Source organism: Schistocerca americana, chromosome X (assembly GCF_021461395.2).
Source record: "Schistocerca americana isolate TAMUIC-IGC-003095 chromosome X, iqSchAmer2.1, whole genome shotgun sequence".
In the NCBI taxonomy this organism is placed as follows: Eukaryota; Metazoa; Arthropoda; class Insecta; order Orthoptera; family Acrididae; genus Schistocerca; species Schistocerca americana.
This window is the reverse complement of record NC_060130.1, coordinates 518,375,766-518,399,063: the sequence shown is the minus strand read 5'-3', so window position 1 is coordinate 518,399,063 and position 23,298 is coordinate 518,375,766. Positions and strand designations below refer to the sequence as shown.

Here is a 23,298-nt window from a genome sequence, read left to right as displayed (position 1 = left end):
CCAGACGGCAATTAAACCCATGTTTTCGGTACAAATAGGAAGTGAAACTGTGAGGACTGTTCTCCATCCTGGATTGCTTGGTTTTCATGGAAGTAACTGTTAGTGTGTGGCCCGTAATGTTAACAAATCCGCATGGCAAGTGGTGACAATTATTTTCCACTTTTGTGGCGAGCAATTATTTTGATTATCAGAAGTCGGGACGAAAGACAATTTAATAGGAACTTAAAGTAGATGTTGCCTCTGAACTGCTCATAGTGCTGTTTAGGATACAGAGATTTGTTATTTATTAACATAGTGAACATTACGAGGTTGTGTATGTGGAACTTTTCCAGATATATCTATCAATTACAACTCAAAATCTTAATTTATAATCAAAGTCCTGATCCCACTGAGTAAATAGAGAACAGGAACATTTCTTTCAGTGGGCTGGACAAGAATGTGGGCTGGCAAACTGGGAACTACAGTCAGTATGTTCTCCATCACTTTCTGGCTGACCACAGAAATAGTTTCCAGGCTCTCGTAAAAGACAGCAAACAATATTCCAATATTTACAACAATTCCAATTTCCTCCTACAATTTATGATGTATTACTATTATTATTATTTCTTTCCTTTCTCAGACGTTATGTCTGGTTAAAAATGGAAAGTGACGCAGACCTTGATCAAGTGTGACTTCCCTTTAACTGTACGGTATATGTTACATTGCATTTAGGAACTTTCGGGTAATTGAACATGTATCAATAATTACAGATTTCTGTAGTTGTATATATAAGTTTGGATGTAGCTGTATTGCGTTGATGTACTGGTGGATATTGTGTGGTATGACTCCTGTAGTTGATAGTATAATTGCTATAATGTCAACTTTATCCTGATGCCATATGTCCTTGACTTCCTCAGCCAGTTGGATGTATGTTTCAATTTTTTCTCCTGTTTTCTTCTGTATATTTGTTGTATTGGGTATGGATATTTCAATTAGTTGTGTTAATTTCTTCTTTTTATTGGTGAGTATGATGTCAGGTTTGTTATGTGGTGTTGTTTTATCTGTTATAATGGTTCTGTTCCAGTATAATTTGTATTCATCATTCTCCAGTACATTTTGTGGTGCATACTTGTATGTGGGAATGTGTTGTTTTATTAGTTTATGTTGGATGGCAAGTTGTTGATGTATTATTTTTGCTACATTGTCATGTCTTCTGGGGTATTCTGTATTTGCTAGTATTGTACATCCGCTTGTGATGTGATCTACTGTTTCTATTTGTTGTTTGCAAAGTCTAAATTTATCTGTTGTGGTATTGGGATCTTTAATAATACGCTTGCTGTAATATCTGGTGTTTATTATTTGATCCTGTACTGCAATCATGAATCCTTCCGTCTCACTGTATATATTGCCTTTTCTTAGCCATGTGTTGGATGCGTCTTGATCGATGTGTGGCTGTGTTAGATGATACGGATGCTTGCCATGTAGTGTTTTCTTTTTTCACTTTACTTTCTTCGTATATGTTGATGTTATGTGATCTAAAGGGTTGTAGAAGTGGTTATGAAATTGCAATGGTGTAGCCGATGTATTTATATGAGTGATTGCTTTGTGTACTTTGCTAGTTTCTGCTCGTTCTATAAAGAATTTTCTTAAATTGTCTACCTGTCCATATTGTAGGTTTTTTATGTAGATAAATCCCCTTCCTCCTTCCTTTCTGCTTAATGTGAATCTTTCTGTTGCTGAATGTAGGTGATGTATTCTATGTTTGTGGCATTGTGATCGTGTAAGTGTATTGAGTGCTTCTAGGTCTGTGTTACTCCATTTCACTACTCCAAATGAGTAGGTCAATATTGGTATAGCATAAGTATTTATAGCTTTTGTCTTGTTTCTTGCTGTCAATTCTGTTTTCAGTATTTTTGTTAGTCTTTGTCTATATTTTTTTTTTTAGTTCTTCTTTAATATTTGTATTATCTATTCCAATTTTTGTCTGTATCCTAGATATTTACAGGCATCTGTTTTTTCCATCGCTTTTATGCAGTCGCTGTGGTTATCCAATATGTAATCTTCTTGTTTAGTGTGTTTTCCCTTGACTATGCTATTTTTCTTACATTTGTCTGTTCCGAAAGCCATATTTATATCATTGCTGAATACTTCTGTTATCTTTAGTAATTGGTTGAGTTGTTGATTTGTTGCTGCCAGTAGTTTTAGATCATCCATGTATAGCACATGTGATTTTGTGTTGGTATGTTCCAGTAATATTGTATCCATGATTTGTATTATTTAGCATGTTGGATAGTGGGTTCAGAGCAAGGCAGAACCAGAAAGGACTTCATGAGTCTCCTTGGTATATTCCACGCTTAATCTGTATTGGCTGTGATGTGATATTATTTGAATTTGTTTGGATATTACGTGTGGTTTACCAATTTTTCATTACTATGTTTAGGAACTGTATCAATTTACGATCTACTTTGTATATTTCCAGTATTTGTAGTAACCATGAGTGGGGTACAATATCAAAAGCTTTTTGGTAATCAATGTATGCATAGTGCAGCGACCTTTGTTTAGTTTTAGCTTGATATGTCACCTCTGTATCTATTATCAGTTGCTCTTTACATCCTCGTGCTCCTTTGCAGCAGCCTTTTTGTTCTTCATTTATAATTTTGTTCTGTGTTGTATGTGTCATTAACTTCTGTGTAATGACTGAAGTTGATATTTTGTATATTGTAGGTAGGCATGTTATGGGGTGATATTTTGCTGGGTTTGCTGTGTCTGCTTGATCTTTAGGTTTCAGATAAGTTATTCCTTGTGTAAGTGTATCAGGGACTGTGTATGGGTCTGCAATGTAATTGTTAAATAATTTAGTTAGATGTGAATGTGTTGAGGTGAACTTCTTTAGCCAGAAATTTGCTATTTTATCATTTCCAGGGGCTTTCCAGTTGTGCGTAGAATTAATTGCTCGGGTGACTTCATGTTGCAAAATTATCACTTCAGGCATTTGTGGTATCATCTTGTATGAGTCTGTTTCTGCTTGTATCCACCGTGCGTGTCTGTTATGTTGTACCGGGTTTGACCATATGTTGCTCCAGAAGTGTTCCATGTCTGTTATGTTTGGTGGATTGTCTATTTTAATGTGTGTGTTATCTATTGTCTGGTAAAAATTTTTTTTGGTTTGTGTTGAATGTTTGGTTTTGTTTCTTTCTACACTCCTGGAAATGGAAAAAAGAACACATTGACACCGGTGTGTCAGACCCACCATACTTGCTCTGGACACTGCGAGAGGGCTGTACTAGCAATGATCACACGCACGGCACAGCAGACACACCAGGAACCGCGGTGTTGGCCGTCGAATGGCGCTAGCTGCGCAGCATTTGTGCACCGCCGCCGTCAGTGTCAGCCAGTTTGCCGTGGCATATGGAGCTCCATCGCAGTCTTTAACACTGGTAGCATGCCGCGACAGCGTGGACGTGAACCGTATGTGCAGTTGATGGACTTTGAGCGAGGGCGTTTAGTGGGCATGCGGGAAGCCGGGTGGACGTACCGCCGAATTGCTCAACACGTGGGGCGTGAGGTCTCCACAGTACATCGATGTTGTCGCCAGTGGTCGGCGGAAGGTGCACGTGCCCGTCGACTTGAGACCGGACCGCAGCGACGCACGGATGCACGCCAAGACCGTAGGATCCTATGCAGTGCCGTAGGGGACCGCACCGCCAATTCCCAGCAAATTAGGGACACTGTTGCTCCTGGGGTATCGGCGAGGACCATTCGCAACCGTCTCCATGAAGCTGGGCTACGGTCCCGGACACCGTTAGGCCGTCTTCCGCTCAGGCCCCAACATCGTGCAGCCCGCCTCCAGTGGTGTCGCGACAGGCGTGAATGGAGGGACGAGTGGAGACGTGTCGTCTTCAGCGATGAGAGTTGCTTCTGCCTTGGTGCCAATGATGGTCGTATGCGTGTTTGGCGCCGTGCAGGTGAGCGCCACAATCAGGACTGCATGCGACCGAGGCACACAGGGCCAACACCCGGCATCATGGTGTGGGGAGCGATCTCCTACACTGGCCGTACACCACTGGTGATCATCGAGGGGACACTGAATAGTGCACGGTACATCCAAACCGTCATCGAACCCATCGTTCTACCATTCCTAGACCGGCAAGGGAACTTGCTGTTCCAACAGGACAATGCACGTCCGCATGTATCCCGTGCCACCCAACGTGCTCTAGAAGGTGTAAGTCAACTACCCTGGCCAGCAAGATCTCCGGATCTGTCCCCCATTGAGCATGTTTGGGACTGGATGAAGCGTCGTCTCACGCGGTCTGCACGTCCAGCACGAACGCTGGTCCAACTGAGGTGCCAGGTTGAAATGGCATGGCAAGCCGTTCCACAGGACTACATCCAGCATCTCTACGATCGTCTCCATGGGATAATAGCAGCCTGCATTGCTGCGAAAGGTGGATATACACTGTACTAGTGCCGACATTGTGCATGCTCTGTTGCCTGTGTCTATGTGCCTGTGGTTCTGTCAGTGTGATCATGTGATGTATCTGACCCCAGGAATGTGTCAATAAAGTTTCCCCTTCCTGGGACAATGAATTCACGGTGTTCTTATTTCAATTTCCAGGAGTGTATTTTCACTTTTTTTGTATCTTCTAAGTCATTTGGCCAATGCTTGTAATTTCTGCTTCTTTTCATCTAATTGCTCTATCGCTTCTTGTTGTGAGGTTTTACCTAACCTATTTCGTTTTTTGTCTGATATTTCATTTCTTATAAATTGTGTTAGCTATCCGATGTCTTTTCTCAGTTTTTCTATTCTGATCTGTAGCCTGTGTTGGCATGCTGGTTTTGTGGGTTTCTTCTAAGTGTTGGTTGGTTCTGATCTCTGCCTAGTGTGTATATTTAGTGTAGTGAGTGCTCCTACATAAACCAGTAGTTGTAACTCTTCCATAGTTGTATTTTCATTTATTTTGTTGTGTATGATTGTGTTGATAGTTGTTATTGTTGTTTCGACTTGTGGGTTATTTGGGGGTCTATGCAAGAATGGTCTAATGTCTGTATTTGTGTCTTTGTATTATTTATGTGTCAACTGAAATTTTTCTTCTATATCTAACATGAGTGTCACTTCATGTTCTATTTGTGCTTGTTCTGGTGGCTGTCTTACGATTTCGTTTTCCTCTGATTGTTTAATTGATGCGCGTTGTTCTTTGTTTGTTTGCTCTGGGATGTTTGAGCCCATTACTGTATTTTCTTCTTCTTCTGATTACACATTATTTTGTTCCAGTATTTGTTGTACTTGTTGATTGATGTTTTCTAATTCTGACTGGGGTATCCTGTTATTTTTGATTATTACACGAATCTGATCAGCTAGTCGTTGTTCTGTAAAAAATTTTAATTCTGGGTATCTGGTAATAAGTGTTGTGTATACTTGTGATCTGTATCCAGTTGTGTTGGTTCCTAAGTTTGTTGCTTGGTAATAACAACACATGAGGTGTCGGTTAACTTCATCTGACCATCTCATCCTCTGTCTTTGTTTTCCTTCTAGAGTGGTTGCAGGAAGCATGTCCTGCAAAACACCTCTATTTGGATTTAAATCGTTTTCCGTGTGGCTAGCAGTGTTGTTACCATTGTGAACGGGCATAGGGTTCAAGCGTCGTCCCCGACCATGACAGCACTTGTCCGAGGCTTCATTAGTTCTGTCCTGAACCAACTAATCACACTAAAAGGGGCGTTAGCCCTATTAGTGGTTTGTTCTTTTCATCACCTTTTACGACTGGCAGAACATACCGAAGGCCTATTCTTTTCCCGAGCCTCCACGGGGTTTATTATTATTGTTAATATCATTATCATTATTATTAACCCATCACCGCACATTTCCTCATATTACTTATGAGTGATTAATTATTATTATTATTATTATTATTAATAATCCATCGCCCCACAGGTTGCCATCAGTCTGATCTTTTTCTATGAAGGAAGGAAGATTACGTTTACTTTCTGGTCAAAGACGGGGTGTCTAGAGCTGAAGCACAAGCTCAGATTGAGGATGGCTATGTCCATTGCAAAGAAACCATTAAATTACTCAGTTTAGCATCTTCTACCCTCCATATACTTTTGACCCTAAATGTCTGGGTAGCCCCTTTACTATCTAACCAGCATTGATTTTCAGAGAGGGAAAAATTGTTTCAAATATGTATTTTCCTGGCTTACACATAGTTGGAATAATTAACAGGCAGTTGTAGCTTGTATATTCAAACCATTTTGTTTTGGGCATGTCAGCTATGAACTTTTTAGCAAAGAGTAATGGACATAATATGATAACTTATCTGTCTTTCTTCATTTTCCTACTTGCAAGGAATTGACCTTTCTTAGAGAATTAGTTTCATATTACCTGTGTGCACTGAAATTCCCAAGAAGTCATGTTATTCTTGTGTGGTTATGTTTCCACTGGCAACTCATCCTTGGTATTTCCATCACCCACTGGGACAGATGGGTGCATTAGCAGGCTGCTTCTGGGATTCAAGGAGCTGCAACGGCCCTGGATCTAACCCTCCAGCAGATTTCCAATGAAGGTCAATGTGTCAAACAGTGTGGATGTGGTTTATGGGCAGTTTCCCCACATCCAACTAGATGATTACTGAGCTACCTCAGTTTCATGATTTACAAACATTTACAAAAAAACATCTGTACATATTCATAAAAGGGGTAACACTAGATGCAGACAGATGGGGGTACACAAATTCCATCCAAGTGTGTGTGTGTGTGTGTGTGTGTGTGTGTGTGTGTGTGTGTGTGTGTGGGGGGGGGGGGGGGGGGGGGGGGGGGGGGGAATGCAGGCAGGGTATCCGGCCAACCTCTATCACTAACATTGCCAAATCCAAACATTGACATGCCAACCCTGTGACGATACAGGATAAAGGCCAGGAAAAAGAGAAAGAAGTCCTTGATATTCTCATTTCTTTGTATCATCACTTGTTTTATAAACTACAAGCTGGACTAAGGCATCTGTAAGAAATAGTCTAAAGGAATCTATACATGCATTAATGTACAATGAATATGCAAACATATTTTTCTTTTTTTTTTGGAAGCAGTTAAGTGGTGTATTGTCATGTGGCTCATTATTAGCGGCCTCAGTTGATCGCACAATAACCTTGGTTTCAGTGCGGGGCAGCGGTGGGGTGAGTGGACTGCTGTGGCCTGTTGTGGGGTTGTGTACCACTGGGGGCTACGGGGGAATGAAGCCTATCCATCATTTCTAGGTCCCCAGTTCAATACAATACAAGGTCTACATTTGATGTTAAACAAACTGTACTACTCAGTGTGCATGGGTGTACAGGTGTGATACTGTTAGTTATGTAAGCCCATCCACCATGGCAAGGTCATATCACACCGTATGGAAAAACCGATTTTTAACTGTCCTGAGGCCAAAAACCGCATAAAAAGCAACACTCACATCAGTTTTTAATTGTCCTGATGCCAAAACTGCATAAAAAGCATCAATCAAAATCAAATCAGATTATTAAATGCCATGAGACTAGCGCAAAACATGTTCAATATGCTGTCCACCTATTCTGCATCAAGTTGAAATCAAGAAACAGCATTTTCCACAACTGATCAAAGTGTTTCCGGGGTCACATTCTGAATGTGTTGTGCATTGTGTGCTGTCAATGCAGCTAAGTTTGCAATCAGAACACTGATGGAGAGCTGGACCGATGTAGTTGCGCAAAAGACACTCGTAGCACTTACCAGTGATGGTACAGGTAACAGGACCAGAAGCACCTGTCTCTTCGAAAAAATATGGCCCTACAACAAATGATGCTGTAAACCCACGCCACACAGTGACCTTTTCAGGACGAAGTGGTACTGGTTGATTTGCGTGTGGATTTTCCGTTTCCCGTATTCGACAATTCTGTGTATTGAAATATCCTGTCAGAGGGAAGTGGGCTTTGACTGCCCATAAAATCTTCCATGGCCAATCATTGTCCACTTCCATGCAAGCAAGAAATTCTAAAGTAAAGGTCTATTTTGCTGGCAGGTCTACAGAAAGCAACTCGTGCACATGGGTAATTTTGAATAGATAGCAAAGAAGGATGTTTTGTTGGATTCTATGCACTATACTCATGGGTATGTTCAATATTTGGGCAATTCTCCGTGCAGTACACGTTTGCACACAACCACTTGTTTCCTCCTGCACTGCTGTGGCCACTGCTTCCACTGATGTTGAATCAATTCGTTTCCTCCCTCTACCAGGCTGCACACCAACAGAACCAGTCTTTTTAAATTTCCAAATAATTTTCTCCAGACCCACGGCAGTCATCGGACCAATGCCCTTTTTCAAACCGTTCAGTGTCCAGAACTACTGCAGAGCAACATGTGCACAGTCATCATTCTTGTAATACAGCTTCACAAGCAAAGCGCGATCCTGCATTGAGACAGTCGCGGCGAACCATCGCAGATGCGAAAGGAGGAAAAGCCACGTACCCAGCATGTTTATACAAATGTCAATGGGCCGTGTGCACGACAGGTGTTTTCATTTAGGTATTCTGACTCAAAGTGCCATCTACTGATCAATTTTCACACCATTTTTTTCTTCTGCCATGAGTTTTCCCCCCTTCTCCGATAATATTCTGTTGCAATTTGACATCATTCTGACCAGTGGTGTTATTATTACAACGTTTTGAAAGTTTAACTTTGATTATAATCACCCTGTATGTGCATCAGAAACTGTGGATAAACAGCCATAATTTTTTGTCTGTACTAATGAAAAATGTAATAAATGATGGTGGATCCATGAATTATGTGTAAACTAATTCACACATTATTCACCCTATTAAGTATCATACAAAATTAATAAAAGTAAAAAATAAACATATTATTCATAAAGAATAGCCCTTCTGGATGACTAATAAGTCAAAGTAAAACATAAATTTAAAAGAGCCCTGTAGGCTAAAAAACAAGAAGGTGGGTAAGGGCAAGGGGTGGGGCACGTACAGACGGAATAAGAAAAGGGGGCATAACTGATGACAGTTATGTTAAAATAGCTTAAAGAGGTCCACACAAATATTTAAAACTGTCAATAAAACTGTTTAAGTAACTTCTGTTTTTCAGTTCCACCTGTTCAATACCAACTTTTTTTTCGGCAAATAATCCTACCTGCAAAAATCTCTGCTGCTTTTAGGAGGTTCATAATCACACTCTTTTCAGGTCTGTGCAATATCTCCATCTGATCAGCAATTCTATTCCGTGTATGGCTGTGTGATCTTAAATGTGTACTTAATGCAGAGGTACTATTTGGATAGGAATGTTCATTAAATCTAATTTTTAATTTCCTACCTCCTTGCCTGACACACATTTCATCACATTGCGAACGACTAACTTTATAAATGCCTGAGTGATTATAAACTGATTCTTGATAAATATTGTGCTGTAATTTTTGCCCTAAATTATATCCAGTTTGAAATGAAATTACAGTGTCACTTTGTTTAAATAAATGTTTGATTTTATCAGATACTTTATCACAATATGGAATTGTGCAGCAAATATCAAATTTGGCCTATCTTTTATCTTTTACAAAGCAATTTCTTGTGTAGATAACTTCTCTTTAGCTTTCATTCCTTTCTAATATCATTTCTGTACTAATTCGAGGTCATAACCATTCTTGATTGCAATGTATTTTAGGATATTCAGTTCTTTATTTATGTTTTGATCAGACAATGACAATCTAACAACTCTGTCAAACACAAGAGTTAAAAAAAGGTGTGTTTGTATGTGATTGGGTGGCATGATTGATTATTACATCATCCGTGGTTGTAGGCATCCTGTATACGCTACACTGATGTTTAGCACTTTTAAATCAAAAAAATTTATTCCCATGTTGTCTTCAGTTTCCACAGTGAACTGTAAGGATGGATGCATATCATTAAAAACACTGCGTAAGTTTTGAACATCACTATGATACCCTTGTATTAAGACCATGGTGTCATCAATATACCTTTCTCAACATACAATTTTATTTACCACCTAAGAATTGCTATAAAATAATTTATTCTCAATATTATCAAGAAAGATATTAGCAAGAGCGCCAGCTAAACAACAACCCATTGCAAGTCCATTTTGTTGCTTAAAATATTCATCATTGAAGCAAAAATAACTGTGGGATAAAACAAGAGTTGAAAGCTCAATAAATTCAATAATCTGTGGAACATCTAACTTTTTATATTGCAAAAAATTTTGCTGTCTAACTCAATGGATTCCTCAACTGGTACATTAGTATGTATATTAACCACATCAAAAAAGCATAGTGTGGCATTTTGTGGGATATCAATGTCATTCAAAACACCTATTAATTCACTGGTACTCTTAATACTGCATCTTTGTTGAAATACGTAGTTATTGTTGATGACATACAAAGGTGTCTCAGAAATTAAATATTCTGGCCTGTTAATAAAATTAACAATGGCTATTAACAGAATACCATTCTTGTGTATTTTAGACTGACACCTAACCTTTGGTGATTTAGGAATCATTACCAGAACTCATTCTATATATTTTTTCAGAAAACGGAAATTAAATATCATTTATTTTATCATTAAAGGTGGTTTGAAAAAATCCTGTGGGATCAAAATGGAGGTAATTTAGGGTAAAAATTACACCACAATATTCATCAAGAATCAATTTATGATCAGTCAAGCATTTATAAAATTAGTTGTTTGCAATGGGACAATGTTATAATGGCCAACCAGGAAGGAAATTATAAATTAGATGTAATGAATATTCCTATCTAAGAAGTACCTCTGAATTAAGTACACATTTGAGATTACAAGAAAATACACTGAATAGAATTGCTGATCAGATGGAGATGTTGCACAGACCTGAGAAGTGTGTGATTATGAACCTCCTAGAGGCAGCAGAGATTATTGTAGACATGATTATTCATATGAAAAAGTTATTAATGAGCAGGTGGAATTGAAAAACAAAAGTTACTTAAACAATTTCATTTATAGTTTCACATGTTTGAATAGACCTCTTTACACCTTTAACTTTCCTCAATTATGCCATCTTTTTTATTCCATCTGTACCTGCCCCCCTCCCCTTACACATATCCAACTTCTTGTTTTTTAGCCTACAGGGCTCTTTCACATTTATGTTTTACTTTGACTTATTAGTCATCCAAAAGGGCTATTCCTTATAAATAATATTTTTATTTTTTACTTTTATTATTTTTTATGATACATAATAGGGTGAATAATGTGTGAACTAATTTATACATAATTCATGGATCCACCATCATTTATTACACTTTTCATCAGTATAAACCAAAAATTATGGTCGTTTAATCCACAGTTTTTTATGCACATGTATTGCATTTTCCTTTTAACTCTAAGCTGCCCTTCCCCACCACCCACTTCCCTGTCACCCCTTAATACTATTTTCACTTCTTTACACCTTCCTTATCTTCACCCAATTTCCAAATTGACGTAATATTAATATTGTTCTGTTTATAATTGACCTTTCTTAACCATATCCCCCATTTTTTTGATCATCAATAGCTTCGGCTTTCCGTTCAGTAACCCTGATCAAATTCTATTCTGTTATTTATTTTTTGATAAGGAATACCATGTATGGTAGATTGGCTACAATTATTATGTTCCCTGTTCTTAACATTTCTGTAAGTTCTGTAGCTTTGTAGAGGCATTGTCCCTTAGTTCTGTACTCTTGTAATTTTTATGCCTGTAATAAATTTTGAAATCATGACTGTGTGAGTTTTATCATATATTTCATTCATTTTCCATACCCGCTTCGTATAAACACCCCCACAATATTTTTTATTTTGCATGTTTATATTATTTAGTAATGCGTTTAGGGTCAGGGTTAAAAGCCCCCCTTCCTATTTTTTTCCATTTTAGCCTGGTTTTGTCAATATGATATGATGTCATATGATTTGATCATGAATGAAACAACTTCAGATTAAATTCTGTTGAGAATAAATCTGTATATTACAGCTGAGAGAAGACTTCTTATACAAGGGCTGTTCAAAAAGTAACGTGACTTTTCAAATTGCATGGACAACGTACATTGAATTATCAACCTTTTTTATGTTGGTACACATGTCTCAAACATATGTTCACAGATTCAAGCGTACAGCATACTTCATTTGTTTTCAACAGATAAAAAGGTTAGGTGTGTTTTAATGTGCTCGGTGACTTCGAGTATTATAAAAAAATGGAGCGAAGAATTTGCCACAAATTTTGTGTGAAAAATGGAATCAAGTGCTCTAAAACTCTTGAAATGTTGACAGTGGCATATGATGAGTCTGCTCTAAGTAAAAAAAAAAAAAAAAAATGTTTACAAGTGGAACAAACTCTTCCAAGACGGCCAAGAAGATGCCAATGACAAATCTCGCTCTGGACACCCCAACACATCAAGAACGTCGAAGCTGTGAAGAAAATCGTTTGGAAAATCATCGAATTACAGTAAGAGACATTGCTGAGGATGTTGGTGTATCGACCAGCTCATATCATGCAATTTTTTCGGGTGTTTTGGGCATGAGACGTGTGTCTGCGAAGTTTGTTCCAAAACTTCCCAATTTTGTTCAGAAGAGCCGTCGCACGAGCATCGTTCAGGAGCTCTTGAATGATGTCAATGATGATCCCGATTTACTCAAAAGGGTCATAACTGGTTATGAAACATGGGTTTACTGTTATGATGTCGAAACCAAAGCCCAATCAATCATCCCAATGGAAGCATCCAGGAGAAAGCCAAGACTGAAAAAAGCATGCCAAGTACGATCAAATGTCAAAGTTTTGCTCACTGACCCCCCCCCCCCCCCCCCCAATTAGTGTGGCGTAGTACAACATGAATTATTTGCCTCAAGGTCATACGGTCAGTAAGGAGTATTACCTCGATGTTATAAGCTGTCTGTGAGAAGCAGTATGTAAAAAAGGTCCGGAATTGTGGAGAAACAAGTAATGGCTTTTGCATCACAACAATGCACCTGCTCATTCATCGCTGTGAGAGATTTTTTGGCCAAAACAACACGACAATCATGCCTCAGCCACCATATTCATCGGATTTGGCCACCTGCGACTTTTTCCTGATCCCAAAACTGAAGAGACCTACGGAAGGACAAAGATTTTCAACAATTGAGGAAATAAAAACTACTCAAAGGTGTACCAAAAAGTGCTTATGAGAAGTGGCTCGAGGATTGGAAGAAGCATTGGCAAAACTGTATTGTATCTGAGGGAGATTACTTTGAAGGGGACAACATGAATATTGATGAATAAATAAATATTTCTTCATAGAAATATAGTCACTTTACTTTTTGAACACACTTCATATAACCCCGAAGTCCTATTCAGCATAATGTGTATTTCTGTTATTGCAATATTTTTTTGAGAATCTTAAGTGAATTTGAATACAAAGGGTACCATCATCTTTTTGCAGAAAAATAATATTTTTTAAATAATTTAATTTCAATTTTATTGAAAATATATCGTATGGAATGTTCACATAGTTAAACCACATCACAGAACATTGTAATTATAAATATATAAAAATAGTATAAATATAAATTACATCACATTTCTTGATACATAAATACGCAGTTACTTCAGTAAAAATGTGTTCTTTATGGTCGTGTTAAAAGTCTCCATAAGGTTACTGGTGGTGTTTGTGTTACAGTATTTTCATATAATGAAAACATTTGTAAATGACTTTTTTCTTAGCACCTGCATTATTGAGCTTATAGTCATTTCAGTAGTGGGTTAAAAATCAAAATTTTGGATATTTTTTTAACACACTAAACATATGTTCAGTCAGCAAAAACGCCCCCTGTTGCTTTGGCTTGTTTGAGACAGTCTTAGAGACCTTCCTGGTGACTACTTAGAGTTCTTTTGCATTGCTTTTACACTGCAAGTTACATATCCATAAATGTACATGGTATGAAAATACAATAAACATACATTCATGTAACCTCAACACAAAACAGTTTTGTAAAAAAGGTAGAAAATCTATTGTCTATGAGATTCACACTTAAAACAAGAAATTAATACTATGCACTATGTTATGTTAAATACTGATTCGTATCAAAAAGAAAACAAGTGAGATCAGAAGGAGTAGCACAGAGTAATGCCATAAGCTGCATAAAAATGCTCATCAGTTGTACCACATAAGATACTTCACTGTAAAAAAATTAATTGCAAAGTCTTTCCTTACAAAATATATCACAAATTAAATACAGATTTCTTATCTGGAGCACCTCTACACATATGGATGTCAAGGGTTTTTAACAACAACAACACAGAGCCTTGCACGCCCTGTAGTTAGTGGTGCTACCTGCAACAAAGCAAAAAAATGTTACTTAAAAAGAAGAAGCAATTTGAGACTATTTCTTAAGAAAAAAGCCTGTGAAAGAAAGCACTTTTATTTCCATAAGCAGTCACTTTTCTCATGAATAGTAATTTCACAAACTTAACAAGTCTCAGCACGATGAATACTTGGCACAACTGACTTTCACTAATGGGCTACATACAAAGATAAACTTCACAAATGGCAAAGTGGCAAAATTCGCAGAGAATACCAAGGAGCCTGAGATAGGTGGCAACTATCTAAAATGGAAGTCACCAGTTTTTTAAGTGTGTCAATATTATTCACATTTGTTATCATTTGCTTTCCTTCAATTAAATTTTAATTTCTTTAGTTCTAAGTTGTCTTTGTGTACGTCCATATAAATTATCACTTTATTAACTTTTATTCATATACTCTTGTGTTCATCCACAGATATTTGTGTTTGAAATTCAGCTTACTATAATAAATATTTTTACATTTACATCAGTTTTTTTTTAAGAACTGAACAAATTTTAACTCTATTGTGAAGATAATTCAATTCTGGCTCTCTCTCTCTCTCTCTCTCTCTCTCTCTCTCTCTCTCTCTCTGTGTTAGACACTTTTGTTCTCACTTAATATCTGTAGTGCTTGCAAGGAAAGAACTTTACAAGTGCCTCAAACTAGCTCAGAGCTGTATTTTTATTTATTTATTTATTTTTTTCCAACCATTACACTGTACACAAATTTAAGTGACTGAATTGCTAAGGGGAATACCGTAAGGATACCATAAATAGTCTGATAACAGTTACATTGCTACTATACACTTTGTGACCTATTTTATTGACTGAACAATGGGTGCAAGATGTCATACAACCACATTTCTCTTGTGGGCTTCAGATGCCTGCTGCACTGCCTCTTTTGTATGTATACACAATTATCATATGTCAAGTAGGCAGAGCAGGGAGGGAAAATCAATTCATCTGTGTCACATGCAATCAGATGTCAAGGGATTAATTACGGAGTGTTAAACAATACTCAAAGCAAAGGTGGCCAAGAATACACCAATAAGTTACCCTGTAACAAATCTCAGCTTTGACTTTCACATGGAAGTTAGTCCAGTGGAGAATAGTGATAGCAACTGTCATAAACACTGTGTTACTAGTCACTTTCACCAAAAGGCAACTTTCAACATTTTAGCTGCAGCCTGATGGTGTGAGAGCAGTGGCACATCGCTCTTGAGATACTTCTGAATGTTCAACTGCATTCTCTTCACCATCACAAAATTTGGGAAATACTGAGTGGTTACTGCTGTGATACTATATTACCTAATTAGATAAAGAGAGTGAACAAAACATACATGTACAACCTGCCATAATTTCATAAACTTCTTACTCCATAGGTTTCAAAATTAATGACTGAACACTCATTCTTCTGTTGCAGTTCATCTTACAATGTGACAAATGATTGTACCACAACCAATATTAAAGCACCCTTATACCTACCACTGTAATTAACCCCTCTTCAATCCCCCAAAAGAACAGGTTGTATTACTTGGCAAGGCAAATTGGTTACCTGGGTATAAACTTTGCAAACCGTTTCCCTCCTACTGCTGCCAGACCATCTAGACCCAAATCCTATAGAACTGGTCTAGACTGCAAAGAATGAAATCTGTATTCTCTCTCTCTCTCTCTCTCTCTCTCTCTCTCTCTCTCTCTCTCTCTCTCTCTCTCTCTCTGATATGAAAAAGTAACAGCTGATCAGCTGATGCTTTTGATACTAGTAAATAAACATCATACGTCATCCAGCTTGGTTCAAGTCTTTAGACACAATGACATTTTGGCGAAGTGCACATTAACTTCAGTGTTTTTATAACCAAGCAACTTTTCAACTGGCCTTACAAGGCTGAGTGAAACTCCTGTCCGACCTTCCCACCACAAAAAAAAATTGAGGTGCTCTCTGGAAATCAAACTGGGAACCTTGGCACAACTAGCCCCAAACACAAACCATTAGACCATGCATTCAGTTTACTTTTGCTGCTGTAACATTACCTTTCAGTATTGGTGCTGAAGGAAAGATGCTTTGACAGATGACGAATAAGTCAGCACAAATTCAAGCAAACAAGTTGGCATCATCATCTGTGGCTCAAATAGCAGACAATGACTCAACACACACTGTTATGGAAAATAGTGAGATTACTGCGGAAAGTAATTACAAGGACACTGCCAGTGACGTGTCTTTAGCAGCCCCGATAACATATAATATATGTCTTGTTTCTGTTTTTGTTCTAAATGTGCACATCATCCAATGGCACATACAGCCATATAGTGCATGACAGAACTCCACTCATAAAGAGTACTCGAGTGCCGGCTACAGCTATTTCCCCTCCCTGCTTCTCAACCTGGCCAATAACTAGTTCACTTTGGCAGTAATACAAGCGTCCATTCTTTGTTTAGCTTTACAAAAAAACTTAAAGTGAAACCCCACTTTTACACTTTTCAAGGGACTTCAAAAAAATAGTGTAAAATGCGGGAAAATGTGGGAAATGACATTTTAAACAGTAAAAGTTACATACAGGATATCCCCTTGCACTTTATGTATGACGTATGTACATAACAGGCATCAGGAAACTTGCCAGGGACTCGTTTATTATCTAATGAAGGTTTATTATCTAATATAAACCGTTGATATAACTGGAACTGATAACTATCTCGGAAGTAGGAATGTGACTCAATTCATATGTCATAATCGATGTTTTTGAAAGCCTTCAGCTGTCATTCATTATTCAAATAATGAAATATTGCACTAGTTACATATTTTTTCATGCTTAGAATGACGCGCTTCGAAAATTTTTATGATTGTCAAGTGCTAATACGCAAATAAGTATTTTTTGTAGTGTCTGAATATGGGTTATTCTGTGTATCTTAAACTGTAGTCATCTTTTTGAGGTTATCAGGTATTGTGCCTCATCAGTTACGTAGAAAACACACACACACACACACACACACACACACATTGTTTGTTTGTGTTACATCACAAAAAATAGCATTTAACATTGTTCTTATGTGAGAAACACAATACAAATGTGAAATTAATACTGTACCTAATCGAAAGAAATAGAGCTCATGGTCAGGATGTACCAGTAAACCTATCGTTATAAAATTACTACCGCAAATTAAATAGAACACCTACATAAAGCACTTTAATTGGCTCTCCGATGTATGTTAGCACTAAAATTCAGGCACTAGTTGATTTGTTATAAACAAATTTAGAAATGTAATTGTTACCTGTAACATAATTTGTCAGAAAATGTTATATTAACTCGTAACTAAGTTGAAAACAGGTTCACCTTGTTCAGCACTGAGATTGTAAAATTTTAGCAATGTGAATCTCATATTCTGTTTAACTTCTAATTGTGATTTTACATAAAACCGTAATTTTCATTGTATGTAATTGTTAACAAAAGTATAAATAGAGGTCGTGCAGGCGCCTTGGGGCACTCGTTTTTTGGCTAGGGTTGCGAGCAAATGTATTGTAGGCTCACTCGTTTGTTGATTGTTGTGAACTCTGTGTCGTTTGATGTAAACTTTGGGCACATCTGATGTAACCAGTACAGTTCACCAGGCTCGGACACCAGAGTCCTGGAAGTATATTGGTGTTAAAACTGCACTGTACTTTGGAATTTATTTGGGAGTCTTCCGCAATCCTTTTCATAGGCTGCACAGCGACGAGACATGAATCCAGGAATTTTACAAAACCCCGAGAACTAAACAACTCTCAGCGTTGGTAGAATTGACGTGAAAACAACAGCACATCGACTGGGCATTTTACTCAAAACATTTGCAACGTGGAGGTCGGAAAATATAAACATCTCATCAATCACCACGCCAAATAGAGTTTGGCAGCGGTGGGAGATACAGCACGAATTGTTCCAACTTTTACATGTTTACCGGTTCAAATCCACTGAGTAGAGTGCCCTGGTGTCAAGAAACTTAACCATACAGTATTTGTAAACACTACTAGATGGCCAACATCATGCCAGCATCATTTTTTCTCCGCAAACATTTTTTTGTAATGTGTAAATTGCAGGAAAATTATAAATATGTTGACGCAAAATCAGGTGCAAATTAACAGTGTGGGCATAGGAAATTTGACGGGACCGATAAAAAATGTCATAAACGGCGGGAAAACATTAATTCCAGTAATGTAAAAGCAGGGTTACGATATAACTTCCAACCATGTGGCATACTTAATCTCAGATGGTACAGTAACCAAACCCCATGCCCAGATATATCTTAGTAACATAGTTACCTTACTTAAGCTATAAAATAAAACAAACCTTTTACTGTGTTCCATTTCACTAAAATTTTTCTTCAACAATAAGTAAGCAACATAAGTTTCACAACAAGAACACAAAACATTCTTACCTCCTCCCATTCATTTTTCTCAGGATCATATGCCTCAACAAGTTTCAAGTAATGGTGGCCATTATAGCCTCCCACTGCGAACAGCCTGTCTCCCAATAAGCCAACACCAATCGCATCTCTTCCATGACTCATGGAGGCTACTGTAGTCCATGTATCACTCTTAGGGTCATAGCTGCAAAATAAAAACAATGGGTAACATATTATAATTTTCTTCCATGAATTTTAGCAGTTTCTGAAATGTAGATTTTAGTACCGGAAAGCCCAGTAAGAAATACCTAGGAAAAGGATGCCTGTAGGGAATTCTGACCATAAATGCCTTTGTGAAATTAAATGTACAGTGTGTATCACTGAGATACAGAACTGTCATCCAACAGTCTGCATATCAACACACGTTTTAGCTATACTTAAAGCTTGATTACAACAACTTAGCTCTCCTAAAACACATAGCTTTTTGTTTTTCTGATTTTTAGTTCTCTTTTTATAAGATGTAATATTTAACACTCTCCCATAATATTATCATTTCTGTAATGGTTTCAATGCGGACTGTCTGTAGCATATATAAAATAGCTTTGTGAAGGAAAGCACCCATAAATACACATTAAATGACTTGTTTCACTTTCTTATCTTTCAGTCAGTTTTTCAGTCAAACGAAGCAACTCAATGAGATGAGTCTCTGCAGCCACTTTAGCTATATGAATGTTTTTCACTCCATCTCTAGGTGTGAGCGATATCATTCAATGTGAGACAACCAATTGACAAGTCTACGACACTTATGGTAGTTATACAAATGTTTTTACTCAGTCTCCAGGTCAGAGTGATTCACTCACACACTTTCTCATCCATTTCAGTTACACGTGAACCACCACTAGGGTTGTCTACTTTTTGAGAGACAAATAATTCACCTTACTTCAAGGAAAGCCGAATAAACAGTATATTTTTAAAAACAGTATATTTTCAAAATTTATGTATTTATTTACCTAAATACCAATTTTCCATACTGCAGGTATTAAATATATATTTCTGGTTGGTTTTAAAAGGTTAATGACTGATGTTACATAATCAGAGTGTATACGCGGACAAGAAAAAAAAAAATTCCCAGATTTTTCGCAGGTGAAAATACAATTTTTCAGAGTTATTGTTAAGTGACTGTATACTTTCCCTCGGAACCATAAAACTTATCAATCCTTTGAAAGGTTACGGTTTTATACACTGGTGTAAAACTTCCCGGCACTTTATAAAAAGAAATGCAGAAAAAGAAAAAAAAAAATAACTTAATAATAAAAAAAAAAGTTTTGGAGAGATCTTTGATGTGCAGCAACATGCACCGTGCATATTTTTGTATTACAATATGCAGCACATTTATGAAAGGATAAATTTGAATTCCATCAAAAACAGTAAGTTGGTTTCCGAAGCACTAAAATCGAGATTGTGAAGCACTTTTATAAGCCAATCATAGCTTATGTCACATGATCTCACCAGGCGATGACAGCAGATATTCACAGCATATGACATGTGATGTAGTCAGCCAGTAGCAACACCACTTAAGTAGGGATAAACGCACAAATAGGAAAAGTTGACAGTTTAAATTAATATACTGGGTGGTTATAAAAACTTTCCCTATGTAACACACTATAACATGGAAACTAATTACCACACAAGAACCAAACTTGGTCGCATTAACGTCCGGAGTATGGGGTGCATGATTTCCATGTGTCACAGCATTACTGCCCAGTTCCAACTATGGCCACCAAGTGCTGTGACCAGTCGCAGTGCACTTGTTGATGTGTCAGCATGAGCTTGGACAAAATGAGCAGGGTATTATTGGTGAAGCTCTATTAACCAATCAACAGTAATGCTGCTGCTGCTGCACTTCGAGAATATCACCAGCTGAAAGGATTACATCCTTTCTCCACCTGTTGTGCAGAATGTGGTGAAGTAGTTCTAATCAACTGGAGAACTGGACATCGCTCCCAGAAGAGGCCAATGACTGGTTGCACAACAGGAGGTTTATGAAATCACTGTTGTTATGACAGACAACACTGCGCGCAATTCCCGATCGTCAGGCAGTGCACATGCTGCGTCATGATAGTTGAACATATTGTGGTCCACTGTACAGAAGGTGCTTCGAACCATTCTCAACTGGTATCTGTACATGATCCATATTGTACAGCAGCTTGCACCACATGATACACAACGACATGCTGACTTCACTCCCCACTTTCTCGCATGGACTGAAGATCGAGAGGGCTGGCTCTGGACATCCTATGGGCAGATGAAGCTCATTTTCTTCTGACAGATGGGGTGAACACACAGAATTTCAAGTGAGGGGATCTTCACCTCCAGTCACTGTGCGTGAAGTTCATTTGTATGGTGAACCTGTCACTGTAGGGTGTGGCTCCATGGCTGCATTCATTATTGGCCCATTCTTTTTTGAACAGGATGGTGCTCAATGATCGAAGACATGCATTGTGACTGGTCAGCATTGCTGTGATATGCTTTGCCAGCATGTCATACCCTTCTACAGGAGAGGGATGCATTGAACTCAATAGTTTTCCACAGTTTTCATGCAAGATGGGGCACCACTGCACATTGCTCGTGAAATTCACTTGCTTCTCTGAAACACATTTGGAAACAGTCAAATCACCAGCTGATAGTTTCCAAATGCTTGGCCGGTACAATCACCTGATCTCACCCCACCGAGCGAGGTGGCGCAGTGGTTAGCACACTGGACTCACATTCGGGAGGACGACGGTTCAATCCCGTCTCCGGCCATCCTGATTTAGGTTTTCCGTGATTTCCCTGAATCGTTTCAGGCAAATGCCGGGATGGTTCCTTTGAAAGGGCACGGCCGATTTCCTTCCCAATCCTTCCCTAACCAGAGCTTGCGCTCCGTCTCTAATGACCTCGTTGTCGACGGGACGTTAAACACTAACCACCACCACCACCACCACCACCACCACCACCACCACCACCATCTCACTCCCTGTGATTTCTGGTTGTGGGGCTACCTGGAAGCACAGGGTTTACCCAGAGAACATTTACTCGTGTGCTGATTGGAAGCACAGCATATCAAGAGAGATAGCCAGCATACCTAAGGACATGCTTCGTTCTGCTGTGCAGAATGCAAATCTACACCTTCAGACTCTTCTGGACATTGATGAGCGCCATATTCAGCCCATTTTGTAGCAGTAATGGTACCAGTACATGTGTGTGGTCATCTTCAGTCCAGAGACTGGTTTGATGCAGCTCTCCATGCTACTCTATCCTGTGCAAGCTTCATCATCTCCTAGTACCTACTGCAACCTACATCCTTCTGAATCTGTTTAGTGTATTCATCTCTTTGTCTCCCTCTACGATTTTTACCCTCCACGCTGCCGTCCAATACTAAATTGGTGATCCCTTGATGCCTCAGAATACGTCCTACCAACCGATCCCTTCTCCTAGTCAAGTTGTGCCACAAATTTCCCTTCTCCCCAATTCTATTCAATACCTCCTCATTAATTATGTGATCTACCCATCTAATCTTCTTCATTCTTCTGTAGCACCACATTTCGAAAGCTTCTATTCTCTTCTTGTCTAAACTATTTATCGTACACGTTTCACTTCCAAACATGGCTACACTCCATACAAATACTTTCAGAAATGACTTCCTGACACTTAAATCTATACTCTATGTTAACAAATTTCTCTTCTTCAGAAACGCTTTTCTTGCCATTGCCAGTCTACATTTTATATCCTCTCTATTCGACCATCATCAGTTATTTTGCTCCCCAAATAGCAAAACTCATTTACTACTTTAAGCGTCTCATTTCCTAATCTAATTCCCTCGGCATCACCCGACCAGTATGTAATGGTATGATATACCATAGCAGCACATTAAAGTGTTTCAACTGAACTGATTCCACATTATTTCTCTTCCCCATGTGCCTGACATTAAGACTACCAAGTCTGGTACTCGAACGGTAATTAGTTTCCGTGTTATAACATGTTAAATAGGGAAAGTTTAATTATAACCACCTGGTAAATACTGTAGCTACAAGAAAAGCTAAGGTATCTCGTATAATATTGGTCTTTTTTGCGTGTGTTATACTTTAAGATGCATCACTCGAAAGTGCCAGTAAAATTTTAAATAATGAATAAATGTCTGATCTTCTGGGCTCGAAGCTCTTCTAAGTGGCTGGTGCTCAAAGTATTAAGTATTAAATAAAAGTCAAAAGCTGTGTGATTTAAGATATTCATCACACCTGCGAACACACAACATAATTCATCTTGTGTAAAAGGAAATTTACTTTGAAAGTAAAACTTTTAAAACCACCATTTGCAATATTTTCCCGTGACCCGTTAGAAGTAGTTTCGTTTCAGCAGTTGGCAGCGAGCACCAGAAAACATGTGTTACTGCGCGTGTGTATCTACGATAATGTAGGAAGCCCATACGTTCAAACATATAAAGCATTAAGATCTTACATTATGTCATAAAAGAAACAGGACATCAGAGGACACTTCAAGAACATCGAAATTTCGTAAACCATACCTAAATGCATAATTCAGTTTACAGTGCACATTCGTATGTCCAGATTCACAA

The 23,298-nt window shown here is 38.2% G+C and overlaps 1 protein-coding gene across 2 annotated transcripts in view; it reads right to left on the bottom strand.

The window, feature by feature from the left end:
- Positions 1-13,432: 13,432 nt before the first annotated feature.
- LOC124555516 (kelch-like protein 5) overlaps positions 13,433-23,298 on the bottom strand; it is a 318,356-nt gene continuing 308,490 nt past the window's right edge. For both annotated transcript variants that reach the window (XM_047129462.1, XM_047129463.1), the window contains 2 exons: positions 18,717-18,888; positions 13,433-14,301 (listed from right to left, as the gene is read on the bottom strand). In XM_047129462.1, coding sequence (XP_046985418.1) covers positions 14,242-14,301; positions 18,717-18,888 — 232 coding nt within the window. In that variant the 3' untranslated portion in view covers positions 13,433-14,241. The remainder of the gene's footprint in view (positions 14,302-18,716; positions 18,889-23,298) is intronic.